The sequence below is a fragment of the Metopolophium dirhodum genome, chromosome 7 (genome assembly GCF_019925205.1).
Source record: "Metopolophium dirhodum isolate CAU chromosome 7, ASM1992520v1, whole genome shotgun sequence".
Taxonomy (NCBI): Eukaryota; Metazoa; Arthropoda; class Insecta; order Hemiptera; family Aphididae; genus Metopolophium; species Metopolophium dirhodum.
In genome coordinates, this window is record NC_083566.1 from 28,792,259 (window position 1) to 28,807,855 (window position 15,597).

At 29.6% G+C, this 15,597-nt stretch overlaps 1 protein-coding gene across 1 annotated transcript; it reads left to right on the forward strand.

The window, feature by feature from the left end:
* The first annotated feature begins 2,118 nt into the window (after window positions 1-2,118).
* Window positions 2,119-12,934, forward strand: LOC132949236 (CDC42 small effector protein homolog). The gene is made up of 4 exons (XM_061020013.1): window positions 2,119-2,275; window positions 9,494-9,647; window positions 11,063-11,233; window positions 11,911-12,934. The coding sequence occupies exons 1-4, from the start codon at window positions 2,265-2,267 to the stop codon at window positions 11,917-11,919; spliced, it is 345 nt and encodes a 114-aa protein (XP_060875996.1). The 5' UTR covers window positions 2,119-2,264; the 3' UTR covers window positions 11,920-12,934.
* The last annotated feature ends 2,663 nt before the right edge of the window (window positions 12,935-15,597 follow it).

Genomic DNA, 15,597 nt, shown 5'->3' on the forward strand with positions numbered 1-15,597 from the left:
GTTAGGTTAGTTATTTTAAGGTCGTTTTAATGTTTAGTATCAATGGACATTTTAATTAATTTTAAATAATAATTATATTGGATGCTATAATAATGCATTTAAATTAATTTTTCAATACCAGGCATGTACAATAACATGCCATGGGAGGGGTACGTATTATCATATCATTTTTAATTGTTATAATATTTTCATGGGTCTCATTAATTTTGATCTCTAGTTAAAGGTCTAAAGTTATATTTAATTAATGGTAATGTATTAAACTCAATGTTTAATATTGGTAATTAAACACTTGAATTTTAGTTCGGCTTTCTTATAAAATTATTAGTTATTACTTATCAGCTTATAACCGTTTTCCGTTATACGGTGGTGCAATTAATATTAAAATGTATATGAATGAGTGATGACCGGAGGGGTAGTTGAAGTGTCCGTGGTTTTATTGGGACAATGTTCGTAATGTAGATGACATAACATAAACATGATGTTACAATTTGAAATAGAGTGGGTAGATTTTATAACTGTTGGCCTCTAGCATCTCAAATCCCACATAATTGTATAATTTATCATTTTTCTTGTCTCGATCCTTTAATAATGCATTTTATTAAAATAAACCAGCACTCGTTGGTGTCCTATTTAGTATTTACTATCAATATAGGTACAATATTTTGAAACATTTATAAACACGTTAATAAAATGTTATTTTTTTATATTATTATATTGATAAATTAAGTATTCAATACCAACCGTTTTTTTGACGAAAACATATCTATTTTTTGTCAATCGTAACGATAAAACTAGTAATGTGATTAGTAATCTTAAAACATATTTATATTAGTTAAGTTTACTTGAAATCGACCTTACTTTTTCAAATGTCGAATTTTATCCTCCACTAAATCTTAAGTTTAATTGAAAAAAAGGATAAGACGTAGCCTCTGCTGTACCTACCTATGGATCGTTTCGAGTTTACCTCGTCATTGAGTTGGCTACTGTAACGGATGTGTTAAATTTGTATTCAATAATAAATCATTTCATAGGATTTAAAGCAGTAAATTCTATTTAAATTATTCTAATTTTACATCTGACATGTATAAATATCTCAGAAAAGCCATAATATTTTGAAAATGTAATCATGCGTGTAAACTTTTGTTCAAAGTATACACAGCTATTCTTTCTCAAATTATAACAAAAAAACAAAATAGATTTTTTCAAATCTGGCGTTGTTAAATATTCCCTTTTTTACTACTGCTACTAAAGGGATGGGGGTGAGACGGTGACAGACAAAAACCGCACATTATTGTAAAATCAATACATTCATCGATCTGCTTAATACTTAAAAAAGTTTGTATAGTTGTAAGGTTTTTTTAAAAAAAAAGTAAAAAATAGGATGAATTCAAGACCACGAGTAAACGTCATAACGAATTAAATTATATTTTTAGAAGCTGCTTGTCGCTTACAAAGCTAGGTAGTACATTTCAGTGCTAACAAATTGACAATTGACAAAATGTACAAGCTTTACTGCTTTTTGTTAAGATATTTATTGGTGACTATGCAGATTGGTAAAGCATACAACAGCCGCTATTTTTACGACTCTACAACGTGCACTTGGGGCACTGGAAAGAATCAGAGAAACCTAGACCTGGGGGTGGGTAGTACCTTGGGCCCCACTATTTTTGGAATGCCTATCATTAACTATGGAAATTGAGCAGTCCCAATTTCCGGGCCCAATTTTCTCTTTTAGTCAAGCCTGCACATACTTTTAATCACTTACGACGCACACATTCACACGACAGTATACGTCACCCACTTAAAATATTCCCTATATGAATTCACTAAAGATGGTATCGAATCACCTTAAAATAATTATCTATACATTAACACACACTAATGGGAATTTATTAACTTACTTCCACTTCTTGGTTAAATAATATATTGTCATATTCTAATCTTATAAGTTATAATATAACACTACGAAAGTACGAAGGGTACACAGAACACTAGTGTCATAGAAATGAGTCACTATGCAGTAAACAAATTAAACTAGATAATTTTTTTTCAAATAGGTGTACACATTATTTATTGTTTAGTAGGCATTCGTTAGTTTAGTTGGTGATTCATTTATTATTAATTATTCATATTAACATAAAATGTTATAAGAAGCAATACATTTTATTTTATTTTTAATTGTCTTGAAGCAGCAGTATGTTTGAATATTTTTCATAAAATTAATCAACGTGCTCTTATTATGTTGATAATAAGACCTATGACCAATGAGTATAAGGTAAAATAATTTGATTATTTAAAGCTATAAGACACCTTATCGGATAAAACTACAGTTAAGTCATAATAGCATTTATCACGCATTCGAATAGAACATTATTTAATGCTTTAGCGTGGGGCATTTTTTCATAGCCATATTCTATACAACGTATTCGAAATGTTTAGTCGTTCGTAAGGTATTTTATTTTTACTTTTTATTATGCCTGTTGGTTTTCTACACCTACTAATTGTTAATAGTTTGTTTAATAAAAAATAACTTAAATTTTTCACGGTTTGACGGAATAATTCCACTGAATATTTTTGTCATCGGTGAATTCGATGGAATGTTCAATAATTTAAATATTTTCTCGTAATTTAGTTTGCATTATATTTTTTTACTGAAAACTGATTGTGATGCAGTGTTGTGATGGTTTTCAGCTGCTTCGTCGGCCGTGCTATGTCATACGCGTTAGCCCCGTAATACCACGTGTTCAATAAACATATTTTATTGCATACACATGTGCAGGACTTATTGGAATTTTGGCCCTCTCCACAGAAGAAACGTAGTGGAAACTTAATATATAGTAGGTAGTCGAATCTTCTAAATACTTCAAGTGTACATCAGTTTACTATAAATCATTGAATATAATATATTATACCTACGTAGATAGCGTTGTGTATCACGCATTCACGCGGCATATTGTTATATTATATCAGCTGCTACGCTAACCGAAAATATCGTCACGTAGTCACATTATGTCCGTAGTAAATTTAATTCGACATTGTTACCAAATGACAAGTACTGTTGTTGTTGTTGTGTGTGTTTTCGAACGTACAGGGTATGCCAAATTGCCAAACAAATATTCGAATATACAAGAAACTTCCTTTTTGCCAAGCCTATTTATGTTTTTTTCTCCTACGCATGTACACTTTTTATTTCATCGCTAGATATAAAAAAAGACAACAAAAACATATTGTGTATATTTTCGTTAATACAAAGGAAAAAATACGATCAGCAATATATATTTAAAAAAACCCCATCAATATTTTCAATATATACTATATTTGTAAAGTAGACATATCCGCTGAGGTCTAAGGCCCGTTTCACATGGACGCGTATCATACGCGACGTATCGTACGCGCGCGTTTTCATTTTACATTGATTAAGTTCATACGCGCCAAACCGGCGAGGGAAACGCGCCATCGTCGGAGTGACGCGTATGAATTTGACCAATGTAAATTAAAACGCGCGCGTACGATACGTCGCGTATGATACGCGTCCATGTGAAACGGGCCTAAGTGGTGTAAATATGTAATTTACTCTAAAATAATAGTCTATAATGGAATATCATTTTGTTTTATTTAATGATATAGGTTTGGTTAAAAACATTTTTCATGTAAAATATTTGGAATTCGTATCACTAATCAATGTTTTCACTCGGGTGCCCATACACGTACTACGTACCCATGGCGTTATAAATAACCGTTCCCGTATAAACTGCGAGTAGTTCAAGAACTGACGAAAAAAAAATCGGGTATTGATTTTTATTTTATTGTATTAGAAACAAATATAAATGTTGGACAAATATAAATTACATTCTGTTTACTACCCTTAGATTTTGGCAATAGCTTGTGTAAGAGAAAGTAAAACATAAATTATGCTTTTATATTATATTGTGGATTGCGTTGTAATCACATCAACATAAAAAAGACAATAGGCATGTTATAAAAGAAGAGAGAGACGGACTGAGAAAAATGTATCCAGGTAGAGTAGAAATAGTCGTGAGTAAAAAACCGGTTCATTTTGCCGGGTCATACTTGTGTCAAGGGTACAGACACAGAAATTATAGTGTTATTGTACCATATCCTGTTCCGTTTTTTTCGATTTATCATTATACTTACTTTCTTTTTTATTTTCTTACAAGAATTTTTGTTTAATTGTATTTTCATGTCCCATCCGATTCCTCGATATTTTAAGTACCTATGTAATATGTATAAATGTGATTAATTAATCTATTAATTCTTCTAGATTCAATTTGTGTTGTTTATATGCTAATGCTTTGCGATTTATCCACCAATCATTATGTTTCATACAAGCACTACGCGTTGTATACTGTTAGGTCACACGTCGTCATAAATGGTTTGCCCTTTGGCCTAAATTAGATATACTTATGGAAATGTAAAGTATTAACGTATTATATTAGAAAAAAAATAGTTCACGATTTGAAATTTTGCTTCACTGGGCCATGTGGTTATTGGACCACATCCTACACAAGTACACGAATTCAGTGATAAAACAATAGGGCATGATAATAATAATAATAATTAATAGGTTTTATTTATCTTTATAAATAATTGAATAACGTTGTTTATTAATTATTAGATAGATAATAATATTGTTTATTAATATTTTAATTTGCATTTCATGTACCGTAGCATATTATTAATATTTAGGTAATTATATATAAGTACGTTTTATTTTCAGAATTCAAATGCACCACAAATACTTATATTATATTATTTAATGTTATTAGAATCGTTTAAGGTTGAGCTGATCTTACTGTGTAGAATAAACGTATTTATTATCTTCACTTTCAAAACAGTTAATTATGTTTATGTTGTCAATGAATACATGTAATAGTGTGCACTATACACTATACAATGGCGGGTTGATAAAATGGAATGCATATAATAATATGTAATAGTATTCCTATACAAATTATATTTCTTTAAAAATATATAATAATATATACTATAAAGATTGGTTACAGGTGGTTGTGTATAATTTTATAACTAAGCTGATATTTTCCAATTTTTTACCTTTAATATTGATGTTTATTTTAATTTAATTTTATTACTTTTGTTGACATGACGACATTTTATAGTGAATACTCTAAACTCTAAAGTAATATCATTGACATTTTATAAAATTTATCTTATATGAATTGAATCGTTTAGTTTATATTTGTACTTTATACTGCTTCTAATTAGTAGTTAATTCGCGTCTGTAAATTGAGATTTCGTTTTGATTGTTTTTGTTGGTTAGAGTCGAGGTTAGAGTCGAATAACACAGGATCATTAAATTGTAAGTGATACTCAGGATATAATTTATTATGTCTTTACACGAATCTGCGTACTATGAGCGGTGACTTCACTATATAGTTCACTATTTCCATACCATGATTTTCTGTTTTTTTCTAACACACGCGCGACATAGGATTTAAGACGGATCCTTTGCCAAACATATCAATTGATCTAATGAAGTGATAAGAATTCTGAAAACAGATTTGAATTCGTCATCAAGTCTACTTAAAATTAACTCACAATTTTGAATTTTTTGATTTTAGCTTCTCCAAAAATTGAAATACAAAAATGTTTAAATACCTACTCTTTTTTAATATGATGTTTTCTGGAATATGGGGGATAATATCAAAAATGTGGCAAAGTCGATTTCAAGTAGACTTGACGACGAATTCAAATCTGTTTTCAGAATTCTTATCGCTTCAATAGATCAATTGGAATGTTTGGCAAAAAACACGTCTAAAATACTATGTCGCGCGTGTGTTAGACAAAAACAGAAAATCACGGTATCGAATCCCCTTAAGAACATTATGGAATAATTATTTTTGTTATTGTCGTAAGTTTTATTAAATTGCTGTAATTTCTTATCATTTTTGTACGGTACAATGTATCTTTTGATTTTAACGGAAAATAAAAGGAGTCGGAGTTTTGGTAGATGATAATAATATATCACATAGTATAAGATCATTAATGGCAAATTGACCTATGTTTATTATTTATATCAAGTACAAGTATATCCAAATTTTAAAACTATAATATTTTCATTCTATTTTAATTTTTAATTTTATACTATATCACAATAAATTGTTTTCTTCGTGTGTGTCGGATGCCGGATAAACAAATATTATCGAAGTATTATAGAATTAAATTACACGTTATACATTACACCGAGACTACGACTAGGTAAATATTGCCATGACTCATTCTCCACAATATTTATTGTTATTTACAGAGTTATTTATGTATCATAATTTTTAAGTATAGGTCACTAAATTAATTGTTATTCAAAGAAGCTGAACAAAAACATTCGTAATACAAAATAATATAGGTAACAACTAACAAGCCTATTATATCAGAGTACATAATAACGTTATTTAAATTATTTGACCATAAACATAAGATTTTTTATTATGTCAAGGGTATGTCTGTAGGTAATGAATTATTTAATGGTATATTAAAAAAATAATTACTATCAATTATACCCATGGTAGTCTTATAGAACATACCTACATATCTGTGACATCACATAATATATATTATTTTCCCAGTTAACTATGCAATGAACATATAGTTTAGAATTAAATAAAAGTTAACGTTTTCCCACAGAAAAGTTTAGGGAAATTATTGTTTTTAATTGGTGTAGGCACTAAACAAAACACAAAACAATACTTTTAATATGGTACTGTAGTTTCTGATTTTCCTTGTACACATTATACACGCGTTTTTCGTGTCTTTCTCCAAAACAATATTACACCTGTATATTATGAAATTTGATTCATTTTAATTTATGCCTTATACTCGATTTTCCATATTTTTTATTGTATTGAAAAAGTTGTCTGTTAAAGTGTTAATTAATATAAACACGAATTTTATGATGAGGTAACTTTCCTAAAATACTGAATGTGCTGAAGGTCACATATTTTTTTTCCTCCATTTTCTTTTATATATAACATTTTGAAAGTGGTTTCATCTCGCATACTTAAAACGTCCACAAAGCTTAGGCCATCGTTTTTTTAAACTTGTACCTACTTAAATCAGGAGTTCTCAGCATTTAATATACCGATCTCGATATCCTCGTCACGCGTTTGCCCAGCAAAAAAGCACGTACTCCGAAAATATATACTATACTATATTATAATATATATTATACTGAATCTCTCTCCGATTCTCAAATACTTTATTATTGTATATTATCTTGATGTGCTTGCGGGAATTACTGCCGCCGCTAGTGCCTGCAGGTCTTGTAGTGCGTGACTCATCTGCCGCAAAGCGCTTTTACTACGTCTTCGCGTTTCCTGTTTAGCGCCCACGCGATTAGTCCGCATCGGACGACCAGTTCCTCCTCTCAGATATACGCCGTGTCTTATACCATTGTCTCTTATGTAGGTACTAGGTACGTTTATCGTTAATATGCATGTGACGACTACGTTGACAAAACAAAACAGTCATTAATCAGACCGAAAGACTAAAAAAACACCTTATTTTCGTCTCCGCTCTCCAGACACGCGTATGGACGTACCTATGGTATTCTTAATAATTCTTATATTATATTATTATTATTATAGGTACTTTCACTTGTCCGGGCGCGCACTTCTTATTTTAAAACGCTGGATGGTAATAATAGCAATCGTCGGTTGTCGTATACTCGTATGTATAATAATATAATATAAGACTATGCATAACGTAACGCATAATTAAATATAAGTTATAACGTGTGTTTGTTTATTATGCATTCAACGCGCGCCGCGTATATTATTTCATTAGTTCATAGGTACCTACGGAATAATTTTCGATCATCGGGCCCTCTGGTGAGGCTCTCGTTGTTATCTAACTCGTTTAAATAATAATAATAAAAATAATGTATACGTAGGTACTCTATATACTACACAGAGATAACATAATATAATAATGTATACATTATAGTCCTAGACTTGGCATAACCCGTTCGCCGCCGCCATCACACGACGAGTTTGTCCCGTTACAGAGCTGCTGGCCCCCGCGCATATATGATGTATATGTACATTATCGTTGCGAATAGCGCGTAATATTATTATACATATATGGTATACGTATATAATAATAATATAATATAACTAATATATACGCGCGGTGTACGCGGCCTCCGCCTCCTGCTCGCGTTAGTCGAAGAGCTCTATCCTCCTCGAGAATATATATAGTTCCTGCCATTGTGCTCTTGGTCGTGAGGTTCAACAACCAGGTACCAATAAATGTATACGGGTGTATACCGTATGTTTTATATATGGTACCTAGGCACCTAGCCATACCTATGCGTATGATAATAATAATGATGTGATGTTCGTGCAGTGGTATTGTGTGCCGTCGGGAGGTTCGCGCCGTCGTCGTATGTATTCAAAAATATTATATTATGTGGTCCGTTCTGTTTCTTCGGATGTTTTAATTAGGCGTATATTTTAGTACGCTTCTTAGAAGTATATAAAAACATACGTCAACGTCTGAATTTCTGACGCACTATAAAATTACTTATTAGTTATTAGTATATAAACAGGGTGATTATTTTATCTCTAATAAAGCAATAACACTAAGGACATAATTTATAGGGACATTTTTTGTTTCAAACGTTTAATGAGGGAGGTCCTTGTGTCGTATATTTTAATATTATAGTCATTATCGTTGACATTATAATACATTATCTATTAGTTGAATTGTTAATATGTTTCAACTCTAACGACACAGTGTAAGTGTGTAACATACTATTTTACATACTTTCATACTATTTAGTATTTGTATGTATGATTATCGGTGTCCTTAAAGTGTATGAAAGTAATTTTAAATATCTCAAACATCCCAACATTTTTAGTCTATGATAAAAAATTCACCCTGTATAGTTATTAAATCACAAAGTGCGTTCGTCATTTATATGTATAGAGGTCCTCTAGTTGGTCATCACTGGCCGGTATATAGGTATAGTATAATACGTGAACGAATGTCGTCATTCATTATTATTATTATTCAAGTTAAATATTATCATCTTGTGTTTCAATGTGAATTCAGTTCTCGATAACATGTCCATGACTATATATTCCGTGTACAACCGTGTAGCTCTTATATTATTTTAATATTATATACTTAACTTATTATGATCATACAATAATAATAATAATTGTGGCGTAGTGGTTGCATTCAGTCACGAAACGGGTTCTGAGTGCAAGCACCAGCTGGTCTCAGTAGTTCCCGGATGGGTGACCAGCCGGGTTTTTAGTGACAAATTCTCGCCACACATGTGTTCCAATCCAACCATATACCCCCCCCCCCCCCTATAAACAACTAATGGACATAGTAGCTGGGTTAAAAGATCATAAATAAAAAAAAAATGATGATAATAATAATTTGCGGTAATCGGAGGAGTGCAGTGTTTGTTTTTACTAATACAATAATAAATAATTATATATTTTTACAGGAACTTTGTGTCGACACTGCTGCTGTTACGGCTCGCGGGAGGACCTCCAATAGCACTCTGTACAACCATGTCGGCGGGATACCGATCGGGAAACATGCCTGGTGAAGTCTTGTTTCAGTGGTTCTCTTGCTGTGTAAACCAACGTACCCAACAAGTAATTACGTTTTACATATTAGGCTGATCAAAAATTAAGTAGGTGCTAACATGAGAGTTTATGAAGATTGAAGAATATATAATATTATAATAATTATGTTTTAAAATTATTATTTTCTATATTATATGTACTGAACAGTGTTCTATAGCTATTTTTAAAGAAAACCATTACTGTTTTAGTGGTTTTAGTTAGATGCAGTTCTCATCAACGTTAAATTATTAATTGTATTCATTACTTCTTATTACTTATTAATATAGGTATAACTATATACGATACCAATAGATAGTATTATAGAATATATTATCCTATACTTTTTTTCAAAATATCTAACCGAAAAAAATACTCACCAAATTATTGTTAGACATACAATATAATTTGTATTTATAATTTCAGAATTCATATACACGCTATTATGGGAACAAACTAACAACTATAAATTTTACAGTAATAAAGAAATTTCTCTTCACGGCATTTTACTGAAATGTAATTAAAATTCTTCCATTAAAAAATAAAAATCACGATAAAAGGTTATGCAAATATATGTGTTATACAAAAAATTCATCCAATATCCTTCGTAATACCGAATATAAAAGAAAATTTTAAAACTAATATCACTGTTATAATATATTAAATATAGTGTTGTTAATAAACCGGTTTCCCCGCTCGTTTATTGAATGTTCTTTACGTAATTTATTTGTGTACCTTATTTCTACTAAGCAAGTTGTTTAAAATGTTAAAACTTATAAGTTATACATTTATAATACATGCAATTTTATATTTATATCTAATTAAAAACGGTTAGCTTAAACATATTTGTTAATTTATTAGAATATAATATGTTACCTAACTTTCATTTTATTTAATTTCAATCGTTTGGTCAATTCAATAATTATTATTGATAAATATAATTTAATGCATAATGTGCCGCGTACACGTGTGTCGGCTGATGTACAAAACGAATGAGTAGGTTAGGTTAGTATTGTATATTATAATATAGTATACTAGTATTATAATATATACTAAATTTTGTAAATTACCTAATGCTAAGACTTTTAACAAAAAGCTATATTAACTTGTTTTGTTAAATATATTATTGGTAATCAACAAATTAAATACGTTTTCTACAACTTAATTTAAGTAAGTCTTATTTTTGTTCGTTTGCTATAATATTTTTACATTTATTAGTACAAAAGCAAATATTGTAATTATCGGAACTACAAACCATATTGTCACCCCATTACTATAAATCCAATGCATCATCCCTACAAACACACCTAAAACATTGCAGTAATGACTGGAACTAGTAGTCTTAGATTCCGGGTTATTTTTGAGATCAATAGTAAAAAAAAAAAACATACGTTTTCGTGTATCATTTTATTTCTTTGTTTTGATACTAGTTTTGTGTGTGTCAATAGGGCAAACGCCACGTGAGTCGAGTACGCATTGACCGATCTATGATTGGAGCACCCACAAATTTTCGACATACCGGTCACATAGGTTCGTCTGATGTCGAAATGGGATCGTCCAGATTGCATGCCATTCACGGACAGATGCAGTCCAAAGGCGGTTATGAAGCTACGATTGAAGTGATTATTTTTAATTTGTTTATTGTCATTGCATTTAAGATTTTTGTAATAGAAGTATTACGGTGGGAACAACTGCAAAGCTTATTATTTAGTTAATTAGGTTTCTTTGCGAGTTCACAGAATTTCGTTGTAGACTATAATTATTATTTATCGATTCACGATTTCGAATTCGCCGAAGTGAATTTTAATTGTAAAAATATCGAATTGTGTATATCGATACTTTTTTGATGAGACAAAACAACGACTATAAAAAAACAAACAAGGCAACATAACTAAACCATAGTTTGTAGATTATTATTTTGAAATATTATTTATACACCCACTTAGACATAGATTAAAATATAATCGAACGCATTTTTTACTTTCTGATAATTTTCATATATCCTTATATTATAATTTTAAATTTGATAATCATTAAAATTCTATTCGTAGAATATATTGAAATGTATGTATTTAATTGAATATAATTGACAACGGAATATTTCAGTGCAGGTTCTCTACAAACAGTAAAATATTCTAGTTTTAAAAATTATCTCGCAGCCCGCAGGATCGTTTTGTAAAATGTTGACAATATTGATTTAACTTTTGCCGAAGATATAGCACATTTGTGCCTGATCTAAAGCGAATATCACGACTCATCGTCTCAGACAACATTTATAAAATATTTTTTTTTTCAGGCTAATTGAACTCGCCAGAAATCAATCGATATGAGAACTGTGATCGAAAAACTCTTCGTGAACCGAACACAATAATGGGACTGTTATTCCATATTTTTCTTACTACAGCCGCCAGTGTGTGGAAGAGATCCTTCGTCATAGTTATAGACTAGTGTTTATACATTCTTTATTATTATAATAAATAACTATTATTTTTTACTTTATTTTTAAAATTTTATTTAATTCGTCAAGTATAGTCATGGCCGCCTTTTAGTTCGCGACCGACAAACTTGATAGATGTCTTATACTAGTCTGGTTTTATTTATATAAATGTTTTTACTTATTTTTTTTTTTATTTGTTTAAAATAAGTTTCGAAATTAGTCGTGATGTCTTAGTAATCTCTCTTTAGTCTTTACTCTTTACACACGCCATTTTTTATGTTACAATATTATGTTCAATGTTGTTGCCATTGTGTAATAATAATAATAATAATATGATGATGAGAATCAAAACGATTATATGATAATTTGTACAGTTTAAAACGCCATACTCAAGAGTACAGCATTACCTCGAAAACCCCGATAAACCTATCAGAATCTTTAATATAATTTATAACTACAAGTATATTATATTCCGTGTACAAGAAGAAAATACATTCTGCTATTTTTAATATTACATACTATACAATTTTTAAATTTTGTGTACCGTTCGTGTTGCCTAAAAGTATGTAAAATCGATACTTTGTGTTTAACTCCTTTCAGTTTAAGCTAGTTTTAAGATCTGTCTGATCAGATATATTGCATTTAAATTACCGTATATGTATAATATATGTACTAGTTTTAGTAAAAATGTAAAATGTTGAAAATGTAAACACGGACACTGCCTATAATATATTGTGAGCTCAAAGTGTGTATGTTCTGCTGTCCATTTTTATATATTTCAAGTACGTTTATAATATGTTTATATTTTAAAACGAAACTGCTAAAGCGTTTCTTAGAATATAACATAACAATATGTAACGCACAATAAACTATGAAATTTTTATGTTTGCATTATATATATTATTATGTAGTTAAAATTAACAATACTACCTATAATATTCTTTTTTGTAAACGAATTTAACGTTGGGGGGGTTTTTCAAATGTTTGGAAATGTAAGAAATAATAGAAGAAATATATAGGTATACTCTTTAATAGTGTTTTCACATTTACAATATCCTAGAAATATTATCTAGTTATATATATTATCTAGCATAATGAGTGTTCTCACGGGGGGGGGGGGGTATATTTTTTAGTGCCAATTCCCCCCCTCCCCCACACCCCACAGTGAAAAATCCTGAGAACGCCACTGTATTCTAGTGTTCAGATTTCGCACAAAACTGACTATGTCTTAATAAGACGCTGTTCGGTGAATTCGTTCAGTAAACGATAAAGGATACTTACGAATTAAAATAATTGAGTAAGTAGGTAACACATGAAAAATCGTAGAATACATTTATTTACAAAAGTTATAGACACAAACCGCAAACATGAAAGTTAATTTTACCAACATAAATAATGTCGTTTATAATAGTTTAGTTACGCGTTGTGTACTCGTGTTATTATAGGTAATCAATACGTAGTTCGTTGATGTTCGTTACAAATATTTAATTTTGTAGTAAAATTCTCAACCTAAACATTAAAATCCAGGGCTTAAAAAAATACTGTTGACTGTTAAACGTAATAATCAATTGAAATTTTAACGTTATAGATAATTTAAACGTTATTCAATTTATGTGTTTAAACGTTATACAAATTTAAAAGTCTAAAAAAATTGTCTATTTAGCGTTATGAGAAATTAAAACGTTATGAAGAATTTAGTGTTTTGCGTTTAAACACTTCAAAACGTTATAAGTTGAAGACCTAAAATTCTTTAAAAAATACACACAAAATAATCGCCAAGCTAATGGAAACTGAATTAATAAAATGTAACTTTTAACAAGAAAAATGCAAATATATGTTTAAAAAAGTACAAAAATATATAAAATGCACCAAAAATTCTAAAAAATTACAGTAAAGCAATTTATTCCTTAAAAAAGCAAAATAAAAATTTTACCATTAAATTATATATTCCATGAATCAAATTTCTGTAAAGACGAGCCTCGAATGTAAGCATTAGAAAAAAGATGCAAATGCATCAAATTCCGGGCCCGAGTTATAAGTATAACATTATATAACGTTCTAAGTTCTTCTATTTCGCGTATCTAGGATTTTTTAAAGAGTGTCAGCAATATTTATATATTATATTACTATTTATAAATTAAAATATAGTTAAGGTAAAAAAAATTATTTAATAATAACAATTGACCAACTAAGACATTTATATATCATATATACCTAGGTACATGTATGAAAAATATAACATAAATTATATTTGTATACTTAATTACAATATATTAAAAAAATTTAATTATAACACGTGATAAAGGGTGGTGTCATATCCTCTAAACTCCTATTGTCCCTTATATAAAAATTTAAATTTGAATTTGTCCGTATAAATAGCTCAAAACGAATTATTTTAAAATTTTATGGTGTATAGAAAATGAAAATATAAACATTCGGTTAAATTTTCATGTATCCACAATTATTATTTGTGTTTAAATTACAAAATCAATACATTTATCGCTCCGCTCAGAACCTAAAATGTGTGCAAGGATGAAAAACATGGATAGGTAGCTCTAACTTGATTTTTCTTAGAGATTTTTACGTTATTTTTCAATTTTCTAACTATATTGTTTTAATATTGATCTTATTATAACTTATTATTATTTTAAATTTAATCCTGATAATAATATTTTCTGCATACGGCATATTATAGGTGATTTAGTTGCACGTACGTCACTTGAACAGTTGAGCCTTGAGGTGACCGTGACTATATAATATAATATCTATAGCTGCTTTCTACTTTAGAGATTTTAACACGCCCAAAAACCACAGGAAAAAAGCGATGACACATTAGATCCAATCATCCGTAGGTTGGATTAAGTAAAAACGAAAACCTTGGTATAACTTCGAAACTTTGGAACTATATAGGTATTTCAATATTTTACACAGGCAACGCGTGGCGGAATTGCTATTATTATTATATTATACAAAATATAATAATATGTATATGTATAAGTATAACGATTTCAATTTTGAGTTTCTATTATTATATTTTGTGTTTTGAGAAGTATCGTTTTTTATATAAGTTCACTTAAATGATCATTGGTGAATGGTGACCAGTAGGGTGGAGTACAGCCTAATCACTTCTATAATAAGAGAGGAGGGAAGGTATAAAAAATATAAATATTTAGAATTTAAATACCTAAATTTTTTACACATTTGAACCACAATTAATATCGTTTAAAAATGTATATTGTTTATTTGTATTCTTTTTCAGTTTTTAACTACCTACCTATCGTTAATCGTTACTAAACATTTTGAAAAGAAGTTCCAGAAATCTCTTTTTATTTATTTTGTGACCTGCATAGACGTGTCTAGGATTCATTCGCAGGTATAGCAAAGAAAATTTTTTTTAAAAATAAAAAGGTGGTTAAGTGGATGTCACTCTGCTGTACAATAGATGACAAGTGGATCTCTGTATAATGGATTTAAATTTAAATTCAATGATATAATATACCATTGTATACGAAAAACGATTTTTAGCGGTGACGGTTTGTCAGTGTG